Source organism: Giraffa tippelskirchi, chromosome 8 (genome assembly GCF_054371585.1).
Source record: "Giraffa tippelskirchi isolate mGirTip1 chromosome 8, T2T-mGirTip1v1.2.pri, whole genome shotgun sequence".
In the NCBI taxonomy this organism is placed as follows: domain Eukaryota; kingdom Metazoa; phylum Chordata; class Mammalia; order Artiodactyla; family Giraffidae; genus Giraffa; species Giraffa tippelskirchi.
Genome location: NC_137282.1, coordinates 80,128,808 through 80,149,603, shown reverse-complemented (window position 1 = coordinate 80,149,603; position 20,796 = coordinate 80,128,808). Strand labels below are relative to the sequence as shown.

The following is a 20,796-nucleotide window of genomic DNA, read 5'->3' as shown; positions in this document are numbered from 1 at the left end:
TTTTTATATTAAATAAAAATAATATAAATAAAAAGAACCTTGGGTCTGTGTGCCAGTATAAATTTAGAAAGAAAAGGAGACAGATACAGCTGCCCAGGTTATTGTTGTTGTTTTTATTCAGTTGCTCAGTTGTATCCGACCGACTCTTTGTGACCCCACGGACTGCTGCACACCAGGCTTCCCTGTCCAGGTTAAAGGTACCTAATAAGATGGATGATAAACATTCTCAAGGCTAGAAATTAACCCAGATCTGTGAATGGTTATATTCTAGTTAAGGGGCCCTATAGTAGCCAGTTTAAGGGAGAACACCTTGGCTACTGTTACCTTTGCTCTGTCAGCTTCTTAACTCTAAAACCATAATATGATCATTTGGGAGAACTACATTCACACATTTTGAAGGAAGCCTTAAAGAGGATGGAAGATGGGTCTTAGGCAGATTGTAAAGGAGGGTAACTTCTGGCCCCTTGATCCTCATTCCTAAATCTTTCATCTGATGTCACCCCTTCCTCATCTTTCTGCATCCAGTGCCCTCCTGTCTGCCCAAATTCTTTCTGTGCTGATTCTCCCAGGCCTGCCTTCCCACTCTACCCCAAGTCTTCCAGAACTTCACATTACTTGCTCTTTCTTCTCTCACTGTTCTCCATTAAAACTTCCATTCATTCAAGAAGATAATCCTCCCAAATTAAAGAACTTACTGATCTAGGGGTTTCCCTGGTGGCTCAGTGATAAAGACTCTGCCTGCCAATACAGGAGACCAAGGTTCGATCCCTGGCCTGGGAAGATCCCACATGTGATGGAGTAACTATGCCTGTGTTCCACAACTACTGAGCCAGCACTGTAAAGCCCACGCTGCAACTACCAAGCCCCCTTTTGCAACTACTGAAGCCTGTACACCCAAGAGCCCATACTCTGCAACAAGAGAAGATATTGCAGTGTGAAGCCCATGCATCACACTAGAGAGTACTCCCCAATCCTTGGAACCAGAGAAAAGAACATGCAGCAACGAAGAATCAGCACAGCCAAGAAATAATTTTTTTTTTTTTAAAGAAGTTATTGATTTAATTCACAGTCAGTTTCAAAGACTCCTTTGGACAGGGGATTGGTGTTGACTTTCAAATATGACTCTCCAGTAGTGTTACAATTTCCATGTGTGGGTTATTCCCATATCACCGAGCAATTCTCCGACACCACCTAGATGTCCTATGTGTGTGTGTGTGCTAAGTCACTCAGTCATGTCCGACTCTTTTAACCCAATGGACTGTAGCCCGCCAGGCTCCTCTGTCCATGGGATTCTCCAGGCAAGAATACTAGGGTGGGTTGCCATCCCCTTCTCCAGGGGATCTTCACAACTTAGGGACTGAACCCACGTCTCCTGCATTGGCAGGTGGATGCTTTACCACTAGCGCCACCTGGGAAGCCGATGTCTTACAGTTCAGCTTGGTTCTGACCCTTAAGAGCTCAGCCCTTTGAGACTGCTCCACCCTGCCCTACTTTAGGCACCAATCCAAGTTCAGGTTGTCACCTGTGCTTCTGTCTGGCTATAGAACAAAGGTTCCAAATGACCCCCTCATTGGGTTTGATTAACGTACTAAAGAGGCTCACAGAAGAACTCAGAGAAACATTTTACTTACTTTCTCATCAATTTATTATAAAATGATGTAACTGAAGAGCAGCCAGATGGAAGAGATGCATAAGGCAAGGTATGGAGAAAGGGGACTGAGAGGCACTCTCCCCAAATCTCCATGTGTTCACCCACCTGGAAACTCCAAAACTTGTCTTTTGGGTTTTTATGGAGGCTTCATTATTCAGACATAAATGATTAAGTCACTAGCTACTGGATTCTCTGTCCAGGCCCTGTCTTCTTCGCAGAGATCTGTTGGGGAAGGGCTGGGAGGGGGGAGATATGGGGGATGGGAGGCACAGCTCAGTTTAGTTCAGTTGCTCAGTCATGTCCAACTCTTTGTGACCCCATGGATTGCAGCACGCCAGGCTTCCCTATCCATCACCAGCTCTCGGAGCTTACTCAAACTCATGTCCATTGAGTCGGTGATGCCATCCAACCATCTCATCCTCTGTCATCCCCTTCTCCTCCCGCCTTCAATCTTTCCCTGCATCAAGGTCTTTTCCGTGAGTCAGTTATTTGCATCAGGTGGCCAAAATATTGAAATTTCACCTTCAGCATCAGTCCTTCCAATGAATATTCAGGACTGATTTCCTTTAGGATGGATTGGTTGGATCTCCTTGCTGTCCAAGGGACTCTCAAGAGTCTTCTCCAACACCACACTTCAAAAGCATCAATTCTTGGCTCTCAGCTTTCTTTATAGTCCAACTCTCACATCCATACCTGACCCCTGGAAAAACCATAGCTTTGACTAGATGGACCTTTGTTGGCAAAGTAATGTCTGCTTTTTAATATGCTATCTAGGTTTGTCATAACTTTTCTTCCGAGGAGCAGGTGTCTTTTAATTTCATGGCTGCAGTCACCATCTGCAGTGATTTTGGAACCCAAGAAAATAAAGTCTCTCATTGTTTCCACTGTTTCTCCATCTATTTGCCATGAAGCGATGGGACCAGATGCCCTGATCTTAGTTTTCTGAATGTTGAGTTTTAAGCCAACATTTTCACTTTTATTAAGAGGCACTGAGAGTTCAAAACTTTCAGTTGGCTCTACAGGCAACCAGACTCTCCTGAGGGGATTTTCCAAAGTTACCTCATTAACATAACAAAAGATACCTTGATTGCCATTAACACTTAGGAAATTCTGAGGATTTTAGGAGGTCTCTGTCAAAACTGAGGGACAAATATTTAATATATATTTATCATAAATCATAATATCACACGTGTCTTTTATGGAAAAAACACAGGGTAAACAAAATTAAAAAGTTGTTTGGCTGAAGGACTTTCCAGATCCTTTAGTATATGCCAATGGGCATTTAATAACTGTACAAAGAAGATTTCATCAAAATTTTCCAGTATTATTTGCTAATAGAATTTTAATATCTCAAAAAGCCTTTTAAAGTCTAATGTTCACTGAAACCCATGCTCACAACTATTGATATATACTGTCATTCCAGTGGCTGCATAGCATTAAAACATTAGAAATCACCAGGATTCAATTTTTCTCCATAGATTAATGTTCATATTATTCCCACTCTTGCTGTTACAAATATTGTTGAAATAATACTTGTCCTGAAACCTTGTTTCTCTAAGATAAATTGCCTTTTAATTAACCTCTAACTCTTTCCTTAGATTGCGTTCATGGCTTCCCTGGCAACTCACTTCACCAATCAGAACAGTGGGATCATCTTCAGCAGTGTTGAAACCAACATTGGAAACTTCTTTGATGTCATGACTGGGAGATTTGGGGCCCCAGTATCAGGTGAGAGGTGAAAATAAATGAGTGGATTAATCAATCTAGCAACCAAGAAGGGGAAGGAAGGAAGGAGGAAAGGAAGGAAGGAAGGGAGGAAGAGAGGGAGGAAGGGAAGGCAGGGAGAGGGAACAAAGACGTAAAGGGAGTTGAGTTCTCTGTGATCCTGGTTAAAACATACATATATATATAAAACACATACACATATACACACACACACATATGTGTATACACATACATATACACACATATATAAATATACACATATATACACGTACATGGGGCTTAGACAATAAAGAATCTGCCTACCATGCAGGAGACTCAGGTTTGATCCCTAGGTCAGGAAGGTCCTCTGGAGAAGGAAATGTCAACCTGTTACCGAAAGGGTGGGAGGTGGGGGAGTCTGGCTGCTTGCTACCAATAAACAGGCCAGGTTGGTGGAAAGTAAAGTTAGCTTTATTTCAGATGCCAGCAACTGCCCACCCCCACTCGCACCTCAGGCAACCAGTGGGGCAAGAACTTTTATATACAGAAGGAGGAGGTTAGCTGCAGAAACAGCACAGTCACCTCTGACAGTCATCTTCAGTCATCTGACCAACATCATCTTGATTGTTGTAGGTACAGTTAATCTTCAGTTCTTGGTTTCCCAGGTGGCGCTAGTGGTAAAGAACCTGCCTGCCAATGCAGGAGACATAGGAGATGGGGGTTTGATCCCTGGGTCAGGAAGATCCCCTGGAGGAGGGCAAGGCAACTCACTCTAGTATTCTTGCCTGGAGAACCGCATGGATAGAGTACCCCGGCAGGCTGTAGTTCATGGGGTTGCAAACAGTTGGACATTACTAAGAAACTAACACTGTCACTTTCATACAAACACATATGTATATGTGTGTGTAAATACATATACATATATGTGTATATATGCAATATATATATATATATATATAAAACGATAATTTTTTTCCCTGTTGGATTTCAAAATAAATGCATTAGAATCTGAAAAGACAAAAACATTTTTAAAAATGATGACCGTGTTTACTTAGATTCTTAATTCTCATTTGAACTGAGAGTTCAATGAAAAGGCACAGTTATCTCTGACTTGAAAAACCCTTTAGATTATATTCTCACAATTTAAATATGTCATAACTGAGTTCATTGCAATTTAAACATGTCATAACTGTGTTCATCCCTTCGCCTTGACCCCCAAGGAAGGTCACATCATTTTTTAAAAACATTAAAAATCTTTTTTGAGTACGTCTGTACTCAATTCCTATTGCTGCTGTAACAAATTACCACAAACTATGTTCAAAACAACACAAAATTATTCTCTTACAGTTCTGGAGATTGGTAGTTCAGAATCAGTTCAACTGGGCTAAAATCAAGGTGTGGGCAGCGCCAGTTCCTCTGGAAGCACTAGCGCCTTGCCTCTTCCAACTTCCAGAGGCTGTCACCATCCCCACAACATCTCAGGCTCTGCTTCCATTGTCACGTCACTTTGTCTTCTCAGATTCTGACCTCCTTGGCTCTTTCACAGAGATGGTGTGATTACCTTGGGTCTACCTGGACAATCCGGGATAAGCTCCCCATCATAAAACCTTAAATTTAATCATACCCACAAAATCTCTTTTGCCATATAAGGCAACAGTCACAGATCTTGGGGATTTTCCTCTTATAAATGACTTAATCTTTTTGCTTGACTTCCCGAAGAATTCTTTATCTTCAAAGCTTAGTGATTTTTCTAGAAGAAATGTTAATCATTCTGGATCAAATTTTCCTGCTGTGTCTTTTCATTATGTGTATGGAACCCTTCTTTTTGCCCAGAAAGTCTCTTTGAATTATATCTTAAAATATAAATACAGTTTTTTCTTCTCATTGTTGTACTAAGGTGAGGTGGCATTGGAGTAGTTTGTCTTATGTTAGGAAATCAGGCAATAATGGGGTATATTGTCTATAGCATATTTCAGTTATAATAAAACCAGTTAAAAGTCAACTAGATTTTTATCGTCATAGACTAGCAGTTCCAACAATGTCAGATATAAAATACTCTTATGTGCTCACAAACAGTACCCTGTCCATCTTAGTACAACACTTGTTAACTTTTTTAAGAACTCTGATTACACTTTGTTTTGTTTTTAACTTTCCTTAGTCTGTCTTCTACATGTATTATTTTCTCTAATTTTTTGGTGTTCTTTACTTCCATTTCATGTTGTTTGCTTTTTTCCATTGGTGGCACTAGTGGTAAAGAACCCACCTGCCAATGCAGGAGACACAAGAGATGCAGGTTCCATCTCTGGGCTGGGAAGATCCCTTGGAGGAGGTCCCAGAAACCCACTCCAGTATTCTTGCCTGGAGAATCCCATGGATAGAGGAGCCTAATGGGCTACAGTCCATGGGGTTGCAAAGAGTCGGACACGACTGAGCGGCCAACACACACATCCTGCATATGCTCAGTTGCTTCTTCCTAGGATTAATTCTCCGTTTGCTCCTCCCAGTTCCTTCTCTCCTCTGCCTTGTTTCTGCGGTACTATTTTAACCTTTTTTGTGTTTTACATTAGTCATGTCATCCTGGTTTTCAGTTTTGCCTCTTGTCTGATCATTTCTACCATGGGTTTCCACTTTCTGTTTTACAATGTTCTTTCATAGAGGGATTTGCTTCATTAATATACTTTTAAACCCATGATGGAATCTTTGGTTTTATTTTTCATCTCCCACATGATAACATTTCTTCTTGTTGAGTATTCTTTACCTATTGATAATTTTTGTTCTTTCCTACTTTCTAAAATGAACTGATGGTTGATGGATTTCCTAGATCAGCACTATGCCATAGTTTCTTGAAGAAGGGGAGGGACCCCAGCATACTTCCTGGCTTGGTAATTCAATGGTTCCTCCCTTGCTGCCAGGGGACTCCTCGTCTCTCTCTCTCTCTCTCTCTTTTTTTTAATATAAAATGCTTCATAAATGTGTATGTCATCCTTGCGCAGGGTCCATGTTAATCTTCTTGGTATTGTTCCAATTTTAATATATGTGCTGCCAAAGCGAGCACTCTCCATTTCTTTTAACTGCAGCTGGTCTGTGTGTTTTCTCTGTGTGGCTACACTTCTCTGCCTTCCCAGGCTACACCGGGTCTAGAAAAACATGAAACCAGCCTTGCACTTGCCAGTTCCTTTGCCTCTTATTTGCTGGCAGATTCCAGGATCCACCACTGCAGAAGGACTTTTCACACTTTTGTACTTTATCTAGCAAACTTCCTCCCAAACATAGCTTTTGCTTTATCTCAGCTCTGCTCGAGGGAGCTTCTTTTTCAGCATCAGCACTTCAGAGTGACCCTTCTGTATTGGGGGTGAGGGGAGAGCACTTTTCTGGGAATTGTTTGAGATCTACTGCCACTTGGCCTCCTCAGAATTCCTTGCCCAGCCTCCATGTTGCCTCCACGTGACTCTGCCTGCTATAGCTGACATATGATAGCACTTAACTGATACTCTAAGTTGATTGATTTTCTTTCTAGTCTCCTAGCTTTGCAGAGAATGGATATTTTTGGTGCTTGTTTTCAATTTTCTTTGTCTCTGTCTATGGCATTGGGAAGGGAAAGAAGAAAATTCTGATGGAGGCAGTGGCCATGTTAGATTTGTCACAAATACTTTTAATGTGTGCCTTGATTTATTTTTCTACCCAGCTGAAGTCAGAAATGAACTTACATATGAAGTGATAGAAGCAATCTTTCATCACCCTTCAGTCAGCTTTAAACCTTCTTATGTGATTTTCTGCTCTGAAGATTTATGTTAAATTTTCCTATAACTGTTTTGTTCAACACTCTTAGATATGCCCAATGAGTGGTTCCATTGCTTTCAATGATTTTATAATTGAAGCTCAAGGATTTAGTTGGTTTGTAGAATTTTCTGGGGCTGAACATAATTTGGACAGTAACAGCCATCATTAGACTCCCACTTTACTGTTTAAACTTCGAATTGATTATAAAATGACCATTTGAGAGTTATGGGACAGAGAAGGTTGAATTTCACATGAAGATGTGAAAACCAGAGTGAAAATATTTTGTCTCTGGTTTCAGTACGTTCCCTTGCAGAGAAAAGCCATATGTGGATGTAATATAGATGCACTTTTATACTTCCAATTCTAGTCATTTCATTTATTCGCCATCTGGTTTCTTAGTGTTTCTAAAATACCTCTACATCTATTTTTTTAATAGCAGTCATCATTTTTTTTCAGGAAAAGTAATATTTTTTTTCTGTCATTTTTTATTCCCACTTTGTCTTCTTGAAGCATTGAAAACTGTGTGTGTAAGTAATAAGAAGTTTTGTAAAATGCGAAAAACTGCACACATAGAAATTATTTTATTTGCGTCTCTGATTTCTATCTGCCTTTATGTTTCATCTGTAGATCCATCTTTAGGCATATGAATGGGCATGGCTTATTTTTATACTGTATCCTTTATTCTCAGCACATTGAAAATGCAAGCCTGGCTCTAAATTAAGCAAAATCATACATCTCAATGGACATGAGTTTGGGTAAACTCTGGGAGTTGGTGATGGACAGGGAGGCCTGGTGTGCTGCAGTCCATGGGGTCACAAAGAGTCAGACACAACTGAACGACTGAACTGAACTGAACTGATACATCTGTATGTGGTTCAACTTGACTCAGAGGCAGATGGATCAACATGTTAGCCTTATAGCTTCTCTTTTACTTGATTGCACTTTTGGAAAACAACATAGAACTGTGTGGTGCTCTTTTTTTCCTTCCAGATGTTTCTGGGTGTTTCTTTCACAAAGTATACTATAGTCTGATTGTGTTCCCCCAAAACTCACACTGAAAACCTGATGCCCAAGGTGATGGTATCAGGCATCACAATGAACTCTTATAAGTGGAATTAGTGCCCTCAGAGAAGAGACCCCACAGACTCCCTAACCCATTCTTCTATGAGAGGACACAACCAGAACTCAGTGACCTGTAAGAGGGCCCTCACCTGGTCTTGAAATTCCAGCCTCCAGAGCTGTGAGAAATAAATTTGTTGCTATTTCTAAGCTACTCAGTCTGTTTGGGGCTTCTCAAGTGGTGCAGTGGCAGAATCTGCCTGCCAATTCAGGAGATGCAAGAGACCCAGGTTCAATCCTTGGGTTGGGAAGACCCTCTGGAGGAGGAAATGGCAACCCACTCCAATATTCGCCTGGGAAATCCCATGGACAGAGGACCCTGGTGGGCTACAGTCCGTGGGGTCACAAAGAGTCAGACATGTCTGAGCAACGGAACACGAGCAGTCTGTTGTGTTTTGTCATAGCAGCTCAGATGCCTTAAGGCAAGGCCATTAGTTTAGACATGTAACGTGGAAATCAATAAGAATGCGATACTTTATGTTCACTCATCTTTCTAAAACACACCCTCAAAACCAAGATCATTTGAAGTTAGGAAGATTTTCCTTTTCATTCATCTCTACTGTTGGATTCCTCTTAATCTTTCAGCAAAAGTATTTTCTAAACTGGTATTTAAAGTGAATCAGGTATATTAAGTTGCTTTCAGTTAGTAACCCTAGGCCCTTACAAGAAAACTAACATTTTAAAGCGTGTTGGTCTTTTTTAAATGAAAAGTGTTCATATTTTTAGTGGCAAGGTCATGCTGCTCAGTCAAAGTTCAATCTATTTATTGTACATAATTTCACCTACTTACAGTGAAGAACATGAGAAATTGCTACAGCCAGTAGACGTGATGAACATTTCTCTGTGCTATATGACTTCCTTATGTTTGGTTAATGGCAGTGTTGTCCTTGGGTCATTTTGTGAGGCCACAGAAGGCCACGGGTGCCTCCACGCTGGGCTCTCTACTGTGTCCATATGTGTTCTGAGGAAGGTGCTGCTGATGGTTACTCTAAACCTAGGGGATAGGCTTTTGTACCTTATCTATGCACTGAGAAAGTCTCATAAAAATTTAAAGCAGTTTGAAGGTGCAAGCAGATAAACGGATACTCATAGGAATAAAGGCCAAGAAGAACCTACATATCGGGAATTCCCCAGTGGTCCAGTGGCTAAGACTCTGCTCCCAGTTCAGGGGCCTGGGGTCCAATCCCTGGTCAGGGAACTAGATCCTGCATGGCACAACTAAGAGATCTCATGCTGAAACTAAAGATCTCACATGCCGCAATGAAGATTGAAGATCCTGAGTGCCGTAACTAAGACCAAGGACAGCCAAAAAAAAAAAACACCACACAAAAAACGGGCTTCCCTGATGGCGCAGTTGGTAAAGAATCTGCTTTCAATACAAGAGACCCAGTTTCAATTGCTGGGAAGGGAAGATTCCCTGGAGAGGGGAATGGCCTGGAGAATTCCATGGACAGAGGAGCCTGGTAAGCTACAGTCCATGTGGTTGCAAAGAGTCGGACAGGACTGAGCGAGTAACATTTACACTTTCAAAAAAAAAAAAAAAGAACCTACATACCACTTGGAATAAAACAAATGAAATGTGAAGTTCTGTGACATACCTCCCTGCTATCTCCCAGTCCTCAGTGTTCAATGCTGCTGCTGCTGCTGTTGCTAAGTCGCTTCAGTCGTGTCTGACTCTGTGCGACCCCATGGACTGCAGCCTACCAGGCTCCTCCATCCATGGGATTCTCCAGGCAAGAGTACTGGAGTGGGGTGCCATTGCCTTCTCCTCAGTGTTCAACAGTTAACCTAAATGTGGATTCATATCTGCCTCTTCCAGGTGTGTACTTCTTCACCTTCAGCATGATGAAGCATGAGGATGTTGAGGAAGTGTATGTATACCTCATGCACAATGGTAACACAGTCTTCAGCATGTACAGGTAAGTGGTCTTTCCTATCATAGGTATCCATGCTGCCATTGTCTGCTCAAAGGATGGCCAATGTCAGGACGTGAATAGGATTCAACAGAGACCGTCACAAATTTTGTGGTCATCCAGAGCCCCCATACACCAGTATATGGTCAGATTATCATTACTCTTTGTGGGGCAGTGAATCTGATAAACTTGAGCATACGCAGGTTGATAAGAGCTCTTGAGCTGATTACTAGCAATGCTCCTCATAACTAATCATTTGCATTCTTTTCTTAACTCATTCTTTCTTTCCTTCTCTCTCAGGCTTTCCTTCTCCTTTCCTACTCTCTGCTCTCTTTGCCTAGAGTTTAGCTCTCTTGATGGCCTTCTCTATCATCCCTGGAGCAGGCAGATTAAGAGTTGGGAGCCAGTCTCCCTCTTTAGGCTGTGCTGTGACTCTGATGTTTATCTTAGCAATCTGGCCCTAAGGCTTCTTGGAAAAAAGTCCATAGAAAAAAGAAAGAATGCAGTTTGCTCTGATGTAATCTTAAGATGTAGAGAAGAGGCAGAGAGCTAACACCTTTCCCATAATTAAATAAATGGGTGTTGAGAAACTGTGAAAAGCTTTGTGTTCGCTATCTTTTTTATTTTTCCATTTTTGATGATTTGTGGGGATTGCCATCTTTTTTTTCCTTTTGGAACCTGGCCTCTAGTAAGATGGTGTATTTGAAAAGCCAAAAGAGAAAAGATGAGTTAGATAGGTGAAACTGCTACAACAAAGGGATCTAGAAGATTGTGGCATGAACATATTAGAATTCTATTTTTCTTGGCTGGTTCCAGGTTGGGGAAGGATGGGGTAGAAAGAGAGGAGGGGAATGTGTGGAAGTTGGATGGAGGATTGCTCCAACAGGTTTCTGAGGGATGTGGGCTGGTAAAAGCTTTTCTGCCATCTGTAAAACTGACTCCCACATTGTTACTGGTCATTATCATTGCCACAGTCAGAAGGTGCAAAGAACAACAAGCTTGTAGAACATTTTTATGCATCAGACATTCTACTCCAAGTCACCACATTTTCCCAAATGGTTTTCTCCAACATGACAGGGATCTCCAGCTTTGAAACCCACAATATCTATTTCCTCATTGTTCCATCCCTGACCATGAGCTGATGCAACATGGTTTAGTTTGGGTTAGGGTAGCACCCTTCTTTAGATAGAAATTCTAGAGTTAGTAAAGGTGGACTGAATTGCTCTAACATTGACCCAAGGGCTTGAACATGATAGAAATCCCTTTTCATGCCACAATCTTCAAGCCCTCAGGCTTCAACAAAAGGTTTCCAAGTTCATTCTGGTCATTGTCATTAGCATTCCACACAGTCGTAATGAGAAAAGATCAAGGAGGATTGTTTGTGGGAATTTTACTGACCAGTTCTATAAGTGGCACGTGTAATTTCTGCTCATGTGTCATTTAGAGAATTTAATCCAGATTGTACGTAAATGTAGGGGACTCTGGGAGAGAAGGGATAGATTTGGGTTAAGAGCTGACTGTTCTCTTCAAAGACTAAGTGGCTGGTGCTTTTTCTTTTTCCTTCTAGCTATGAAACAAAGGGGAAATCAGATACATCCAGCAACCATGCAGTGCTGAAGCTGGCCAAAGGGGATGAAGTGTGGCTGAGAATGGGCAATGGTGCTCTTCATGGGGACCACCAGCGCTTCTCTACCTTTGCAGGCTTCCTGCTCTTCGAAACTAAGTAAAACTATGAACAGACCAGCTCCACTTTGGGGAAGACTTATAGCTGAGATAGTATTGTCATGTTCCAAGGGATTTTAGAGTTGATGGCTCTACATGTTGTATTTAAAAACATTTTTATTGGTTACATTGCTAATCACAGTACAGGTACATCAATAATGTGGGATGACTCAGGGGCTCAGAAGAATAAACCACAAAACGGTCTTCCTAAGAGACCTTGACTAATACACCCGGCAACCTTTATTGCTCTTTTCTAGGCACCTAAAAGAGAATTCTCCTCTTCATACAGGTTAGAAATGATTGTTCCCATCAGAAAAGTCATTTGCAAGGAGTTTTGGGTGCTCTAATAACAGCTTTCAGGAACCCTTAAGGTTTGGGGTTCCTCATTCTTTGGAGCATTTCAGAGAATAGGATGCAGTGATTATGATGGGGACAAGAAAAGTATAAGGGGCACTTGCCTGGATCAAGGTACCAGAAATATTTGTAAAGTCTAAACTGGGGAGTAACACTTTGATCCAGTGGGTCAATATTCATGAATAAAGTAGATATATTTTTAGTCATTCCAGATAGCTTTTAGATAGCAGAAGTATTCACAATGCTCACAAATAATTGACTCGTTTTTAATAAGGATACTGCTATAATTAAACCTTGACTTCTAATGGCTTTTATTTTTGGAAATAGAATTTTCCTATGATCCGAAATTGAGCTTATCAGGTCTGGATTATCAGATGGACTCTTTTTCCATTGCATTTCTTGCATTATGATAGAGCTCTGTTGACTCTGGCCTGCAGTGAGTATAGGTTCATATTGTGCAAATATTATCACCTACTTTTCTGTCAGCTTAGAAATTAGCCTAATATTCTTTACATACACTGGCATGGAGTATTTAAGGAATTGTAAACCCAATCATATGCAGTCAAACTGATGTGTACAAAATATGAGGGCATTTCACTTAGCAGACCTATAATAAAATTGCTTAAGCTTTTTTAAAAATAGAAAATTATATGGGAATTCCCTGGTTGTCCGGTGGTTAGGACTCAGTGCTTTCATTGCCAGGCCTGGGTTCAATCCCTGGTCAGGGAACTAAGATCCCACAAGTTGCGTAGTGGATCCAAAATTTTTTAAAAATCTGTGTATTTAAAAAAGTTATATGACTTCTTTGATTACCATATTTAATCAATTTTCACAGAGCAGCCATGCACCTAGACTTTTGCCTATTCCTCCCCCAAAATCAATTCTCAAAGGATTAAATTTGCCACAAAAACTATACTCATGAGAATGTGCCATAAGTTCTGATGATAGAACCCCAAATGAGTTAACTTTAAGCAAAGAATTATTGGAATATGCATTTACCTTGATGTTGAATTATATTTAAAATGCACTACAGAGAGATATCCATCTAACAAATATTACATAATGAATTTCCTTAAAAGTAACAAGCCCTTAAATTTATTTTCTGTTACAATTTGAATTTTCACAAAAGCTTTTTAACTGTAAGTTTACTTGTATTTGATTACCCCCATAGCTAGAAGTGGAAATAATGAATGAGAGCTGCCCTTTTAGCTAATTTAATGTGTTCCACATTCATGTCAGTCCTTGACTCTTTCCTTTTGATCTGCAAATATTTTGAAATTCTTCCTGAATCCATATGCAATGTTATTTTAAAGTGAAATGGATATTAACTCTAAGGTGCTTGACTGTAACGTCTTTGTGATTTTGTGTATATTTTCCCTCTCCCACCCCACCCTGGTATGGGGTCATGGGGTTGAGGTTTATTTTTACCAAATGTCAAAACCGTCCTTGAAGTGCATTGCCAATACATAACTGAATGTTGCATGTTTCCCAGAAGGACTTTATATCTAAAGAGCATGCATTACTAATAAAGTAATTTAGAGTAAGATATTGACCTGGCTTTAAATAAAACTGAGGCGAGAAAAATGTAATAGCATTACATGGAAATAAACCCACTTTTGTTAAAAGTACTATTTTAGAATGTTTTTAATTAAGTTGAATAATCATGTAATTATAAGTCTCTATGGTTTATCATTTTTGGGCTCCAAAATCACTGCTGATGGTGATTGCAGCCATGAAATTAAAAGATGTTTACTCCTTGGAAGGAAGGTTATGACCAACCTAGATAGCATATTGGAAAGCAGAGACATTACTCTGCCAACAAAGGTCCGTCTAGTCAAGGCTATGGTTTTTCCAGTAGTCATGTATGGATGTGAGAGTTGGATGGTGAAGAAAGCTGAGCGCCGAAGAATTGATGCTTTTGAACTGTGGTGTTGGAGAAGACTCTTGAGAGTCCCTTGGACTGTAAGGAGATCCAACCAATCCATCCTAAAGGAGATCAGTCCTCGGTGTTCATTGGAAGGACTGATGTTGAAGCTGAAACTCCAATACTTTGGCTACCTCATGCGAAGAGTTGACTCATTGGAAAAGACCCTGATGCTGGGAAGGATTAGGGGCAGGATGAGAAGGGGACGAGAGAGGATGAGATGGCTGGATGGCATCACTAACTCGATGGACATGGGTTTGGGTAGACTCCGGGAGTTGGTGATGGACAGGGAGGCCTGGCGTGCTGCAATTCATGGGGTCGCAAAGAGTCAGACACGACTGAGCGACTGAACTGAACTGAACTGAACTGATGGTTTTATCAGTGGAGTGTGTAATTTCTCGATTCTGTCTCACTGCAGCAAAGATTTGAAATGGCAGACCAGTGTTACTGCTTGGTTACAGCTCAGTTTTATTTGGCAAGCAAAGGAAAATATATCCACAAGGCATGAAGGCAGGCCGAGCCAAAAGATCTTCTGATATAGAAGATCAATTCTATAGAATGGATCAGAAGATCAATTTTGGCTCCTCTTTTTATGTTTTTTCTCCTGAGCCTGCCCTATGTAAACTGGGCTAGCCAGAAGGGTTGTTTTTTTCACTGGAGGTTCTCACTCAGGTCCTCAGATTTTATTTTGTTCCATTTTCGCGGGTTTTTTCCTTTCTTTGTCTTTTAGCCACCACCATTTTGGATTCCTTTCTCCAATTCTAACTACATAACATTTCCCCCTCAAGAGATGGGAGGCCCAATTCTTTGAGAATAGGTGCATTGAAGTCTTTCTGGCTGCTTCCTGCTGAGCGAGGAGCATTGGGCCTCCCCCTCTTGCTAGTCTCAAGCCTCAGAGTCTTTATAGCGGTGTCCATCTAAGAGTGAGTGATATTTTCTGTGGTTGGCTGTAGTTTTATATATCATTGTTGAACTGTCACTGCGTGTTGTAGCTTGTTGACCTGGGCAGAGACAAAATGGGTTAGACAGTTGATAATACACGGAGCAATCATAAGCAGCATCAATATGGTGATAACAGGGATTAGTAGGGGCATTAGCCACCTCCAAATTCCCCCTCGCCAGAAGAAGGATCCCCCAAAGAGAGATTGTAGCCACCCGAGAACAGTCCAGCTCATTCTTTGAGATCTTGTAGGATCTGAATGTTTTCCTTGAGGACCATGAGACTTTCTTCAACTTAGCTGGAGGTATTTACCCAGAAACAACACGTCTCATTCAAGATGGCTCAAGTCCCTCCTTGTTCAGGGATCAGAAGATCTATCTCCTCTCTATTTTGGAGTACAAGCCCTGCCAAGCTGTGTTGGCTCTTTAGAGCAAGCCTAAGAAATCTTATCCCCAGAAACTTAATTTTGGGGGTGTCAATTTGAATGACACTCATTTGTAGTCCTGAATAGGTATCTGAGATCTCTCGGGGGCTCACAGGTTTTGAGTGTTCTCTTATGTTTTCTTCCATGGCTTGACTCATGAGTAGTGAATCCAGGAGTCTTGTCTTGGTAACTAGACTGCTGTGGGGGTAGAAAGTATTACATGGTAGGGGCCCTTCCATGTGGGCTGGAGTTGAGCATTTGGGGACCCATCTTTCCAGACTTTAATTAGATCTTGAGTCCCTGGAGCATAGTGGCTCTTTAGAATCTTTCAGGTCCTGGTTGACACCCCACAAGCATATATCTTGTTGGAATTGCCCAACGGCCATGGCATAAGACCAGAGGGTCTGAGCCTCTGGATCTAGGAAGAGGTCATTGACATAAACAAAAGGTCTCCCATATAGCATCTCATAAGGACTAAGACCAACCTGTTCCTTAGGGACAATACAGGTGCGGAGGAGAGCTATTGGTAAAGCCTCCTGCCATCTGAAGGAGGTCTCCTTGGCTATCGTTTTAATTGCTGATTTTAAGAATTGGTTGGTTCTTTCTACTTTTCCTGAAGACTGAGGCCTCCAGGCACAAAGGAGGCAATAAGTAATGCCCAATGTTTTAGAAACCCCTTGGGTGACCTTAGAAGTAAATGATGTCGCAGTGTCACTTTGTAATGACCTGGGTGGACCAAATCTTGGAATGATTTAATGTAGCCGATATTTTATCACCTCCTTACCCTTCTCAGTCTGGGTGGGAAAACCTTCAATCTGTCCTGTGAATGTATATATCATGACTAGTAGGTATTTATACCCTTGAGAAATTGGCATCTGGGTGAAGCCCATCTGCCAGTCCTCTCCTGGGTAGGTCCCACACCGTTGGATGGGCTGGGCCAGCTGGAGTTTTTGAGCTCCTTGGGGGTTGTTTAATTGGCAAGTAGGACAAGAGGAGACGGCTTGCCTTGTAGCTGCTTGGAGGCCTGTTCCTCTGAAAGACCTTTCTAGTAATCTTTGGAGGGCCTTCTCCCCTAAATTAGTGGTGGCATGTAAGGAATTCACCAACTTTCCACTAGAGGGTCCCAGGCAGAAAAAGGAGTCTCTCCTCTTGGAACCACCCTATATGATCCTCTTGAAAGCCCTCACTCTTAGCTGTAAGTCTCACCTTCATTATATGAAGGAGTTTCTGGCATATTAGTCTGTGGAACTAAGGTGGCAATCCTTATTAGGTCATTGTTCTGTAATGTTGCTCTCTTAGCTGCCTGATCAGCTGCTTGGTTCCCTCATGCCACTTTCATGCTCCCTTTTTGGTGTCCTTTATGTGGGAGACTGAAACCTCAGCGGGCAGATGGACTGCCTCCAAGAGTCTAAGGATTTGATCACCATATTTGATTTGGGACCCTTGGGTGGACAAGTGGCCTCTTTCTTTCCAAATAGCAACATGTGCGTGCAGCACCAGAAAGGCATACTGGAGTCAGTGTAAATGGCTACTTCTTTTCCTTTTCCCAGCTCTAAAGCTCGAGTCAGGGCTATGAGCTGAGCCAATTGGGCTGAAGTAACTGGTAGCAAAGGTTTAGCCTCTATGCTCTCAAAATTGGAGACTACTGCATATCCAGCTCTTCTTTTTCCATCCAAGACAAAGCTGCTTCCATCAGTGTACCAGATTTCCTCAGGATTGGTCAGAGGATCTTCCGACAATCCCTCTCAGGGTTTTGTTCGGTGCTCCAAGGTTTCTAGGCAAGAGTGAGAGAGCAGAGAGCCCTTAGGGAAGGTAGCTGGGTTAAGAGCCTCACAAGGGGATATAGTGAGGCCTGGATTTTCCATCAGCACTACTTGATATCTGAGACTCCTTTGATCAGACATCCATAAATGGCCTCTCTGATTCAGGAGTTGTTTCACTTGGTGGCTGGTAAAAATAGTTTGCCCCCAAGAGAGAGTTTTAAAACATCTTCTATCAGAACTGCGATAGCTGCAAGATTTCAAAGGCAGGGAGAGGTCTCTTCCCAACAAGGGAGTAGGACACTCAGCGACCACCAGAAACTGGTGGGAAAATATTTGTCCATCCCAGGAACAAAGTGTTCAGGTGAGTCTTTTTGTAATTGTTTTTCCTGCAGCACCCAAAATGGTACAGGTTTGGGAGGAGAAGGAGCAGGAGGTCAGGATAGAGTAGGTAGCCCCTGTGTCAATCAAGAAATTCTCAGACCTACCTGCCACATCCAGTTGCACCCTTGGCTCCAGCCCCTTGATGGTTATCTGTGACAGGAGGGCTGGCTGGAGCGGCCGCTTCAGTCCTGTTGACCCATTGTGAGGGAAGGCTTGGTGCTTGACCTTGAGGCTCTTGGCTCCCAAGGGCAGAGTGCTGCCCAATGTCCCAATTGATGACATTTGTAGCAAGACATTTTAGGAGACTTGTCACGGTTTGGACACTCTTTGCCCCATTGTCTCGCCTGTCTACAGATTAGGCATTTGTCTCGTGCCTTGTCCTTCAAGGACTCGGGATTTGCCATAGGGCTTCCCTGGAGGGCGGCCAGCATCTGGGCATGCCTTGTCTCTTTCCTTCTCTCCCTTTCCTAGGCCTTGACCTCCCTCTCCTGTTCTCTGTTATAAGAGGTATTGGTGGCTGTCTGGACTATCTCATCTAAAGATGGAGCAGGGCCCTGCTGCTATAGATGTTGCAACTTCATTCAGATGTCTGATGCACGTTGGGACAGGAATTTGTCCTTTAAAATCACCTGTCCCTCATAAGAGTCTAAGTCCAGATTGGTAAGCTTTTGGAGGGCTTCTTTTAGGCTTTCCAGAAAGGCAATGAGGTTCTCGTTGGGCTCCTGAGTTATTGCTGAGATAGGGACAGTCCCACAAGTAATAGGTTTCCTTCTATTTCCATGGGTGGACTTCCTTAGGGGTGAGTCTTTCTGAAGCTTATCCTACCCAGTACTGTTGCAACCTGAGAGTCAGGCATCCCTGGGTCAGAGTGCAGATTCCCCAGGCAGGTTGAGGCATGACAACCTCCTGGAGATTGAATCCCCGGGTAGCTCAAGGCATGTCGGCCTCCAGAGAATTGGGTCCCTGGGCAGGTCGAGGTGTGACAACCTCCCAGGGACCAGATCCCTAGGCAGATTGAGGCAAGTCAACCTCCTGGGATCCCCCCAGGCTGGAATTAGGCATCCCCAAGGTCTCCCAATTGAAACCACAATCACAGAAAGTAACCAATCTAATCACATGGACCACAGCCTTGTCTAACTCAATGAAACTAAGCCATGCCATGTAGGACCACCAAAGATGGACAGGTCTTGGTGGAGAGTTCTGACAAAATGTGGGACACTGGAGAAGGGAATGGCAGACCACTTCAATATTCCTGCCTTGACAACCCCATGAACAGTATGAAAAGGCAAAAAGATAGGACACTGAAAGATGAAGTCCCCAGGTCAATAGGTGCCCAATATGCTGCTGGAGATCAGTGGAGAAATAACTCCAGAAAGAATGAAGAGACGGAGCCAAAGCAAAAACACAAACCAGTTGTGGATGTGACTGGTGATAGAAGTAAAGTCCAATGCTGTAAAGGGCAATATTGCATAGGAACCTGGAATGTTAGGTCCATGAATCAAGGCAAATTGGAAGTGGTCAAACAGGAGATGGCAAGAGTGAATGTGAACATTTTAGGAATCAGTGAACTAAAATGGACTGGAATGGAAGAATTTAACCCAGGTGACCATTTTATCTGCTATTGTGGGCAAGAATCCCTTAGAAGAAATGGAGTAGCCATCATAGTCAACAAAAGAGTCTGAAATGCAGTACTTGTATGTAATCTCAAAAAACAACAGAATGATCTCTGTTCATTTCCAAGGCAAACCATTTAATATCATGGTACTTCAAGTCTATGCCCCAACCAGTAATGCTGAAGAAGCTGAAGTGGAATGGTTCTATGAAGACCTGCAAGACCTTTTAGAACTAACACCCAAAAAAGATGTCCTTTTCATTATAGGGGACTGGAATGCAAAAGTAGGAGTAACAGGCAAATTTGGCCTTGGAGTACAGAATGAAACACGGCAAAGGCTCATAGAGTTTTGCCAAGAGAATGCACTGGCCATAGCAAACACCCTCTTCCAACAAAACAAGAGAAGACTCTACACATGGACATCACCAGATGAACAACACTGAAATCAGATTGATTACATTCTTTGCAGCCAAAGATGGAGAAGCTCTATACAGTCAGCCAAAACAAGACCGGGAGCTGACTGTGGCTCAGATCATGAACTCTTTATTGCCAAATTCAGACTTAAATTGAAGAAAGTAGGGAAAACCACTAGACCAATCAGATATGACCTAAATCAAATCCCTTAGGATTATACACTGGAAGTGAGAAATAGATTTAAGGGGCTAGATCTGATAGACAGAGTGCCTGATGAACTATGGACAGAGGTTCATGACATTGTACAGGAGACAGGGATCAAGACCATCCCCAAGAAAAAGAAATGCAAAAAAGCAAAATGGCTGTCTGAGGAGATTTTACAAATAGCTGTGAAAAGAAGAGAAGCAAAAGGCAAAGGAGAAAAGGAAAGATATATGCATTTGAATGCAGAGTTCCAAAGAATAGCAAGGAGAGATAAGAAAGTCTTCCTCAGTGATCAGTGCAAAGAAATAGAGGAAAATAATAGAATGGGAAAGACTAGAGATCTCTTCAAGAAAATTAGAGATACCAAGGGAACATTTCATGCAAAGATGGGCTTGATAAAGGACAGAAATGGTAGGGACCTAACAGAAGCAGAAGATATTAAGAAGAGGTGGCAAGAATACACAGAAGAACTATACAAAAAAGATCTTCATGACCCAGATAATCACGATGATGTGATCACTCACCTATGGTCAGACTTCCTGGAATGTGAAGTCAAGTGGGCCTTAGGAAGCATCACTACGAACAAAGCTAGTGGAGGTGATGGAATTCCAGTTGAGCTATTTCAAATCCTAAAAGATGATGCTGTGAAAGTGCTGCACTCAACAGGCCTGCAAATTTGGAAAACTCAGCAGTGGCCACAGGACTGGAAAAGGTCACTTTTCATTCCAGTCCCAAAGAAGGGCAATGCCAAAGAATGCTCAAACTACCACACAATTGTACTCATCTCACACGCTAGTAAAGTAATGCTCAAAATTCTCCAAGCCAGGCTTCAGCAGTACATGAACCGTGAACTTCCAGCTGTTCAAGCTGATCAAATTGCCAACATCCAGT

General features: G+C 42.1%; 1 protein-coding gene and 1 non-coding gene across 4 annotated transcripts in view; one reads left to right on the top strand and one right to left on the bottom strand.

Moving 5' to 3' along the window:
* Positions 1–13,871, top strand: part of C1QTNF3 (C1q and TNF related 3) — a 28,849-nt gene extending 14,978 nt beyond the window's left edge. For all 3 annotated transcript variants that reach the window (XM_081521443.1, XM_081521444.1, XM_081521442.1), the window contains exons 4-6: positions 3,250–3,379; positions 10,074–10,173; positions 11,735–13,871. In XM_081521443.1, coding sequence (XP_081377569.1) covers positions 3,250–3,379; positions 10,074–10,173; positions 11,735–11,894 — 390 coding nt within the window. In that variant the 3' untranslated portion in view covers positions 11,895–13,871. The remainder of the gene's footprint in view (positions 1–3,249; positions 3,380–10,073; positions 10,174–11,734) is intronic.
* Positions 6,304–6,410, bottom strand: LOC145519254 (U6 spliceosomal RNA). Its single transcript, XR_014063671.1, has one exon. It is a non-coding gene; the product is annotated as a U6 spliceosomal RNA (small nuclear RNA).
* Positions 13,872–20,796: the final 6,925 nt, after the last annotated feature.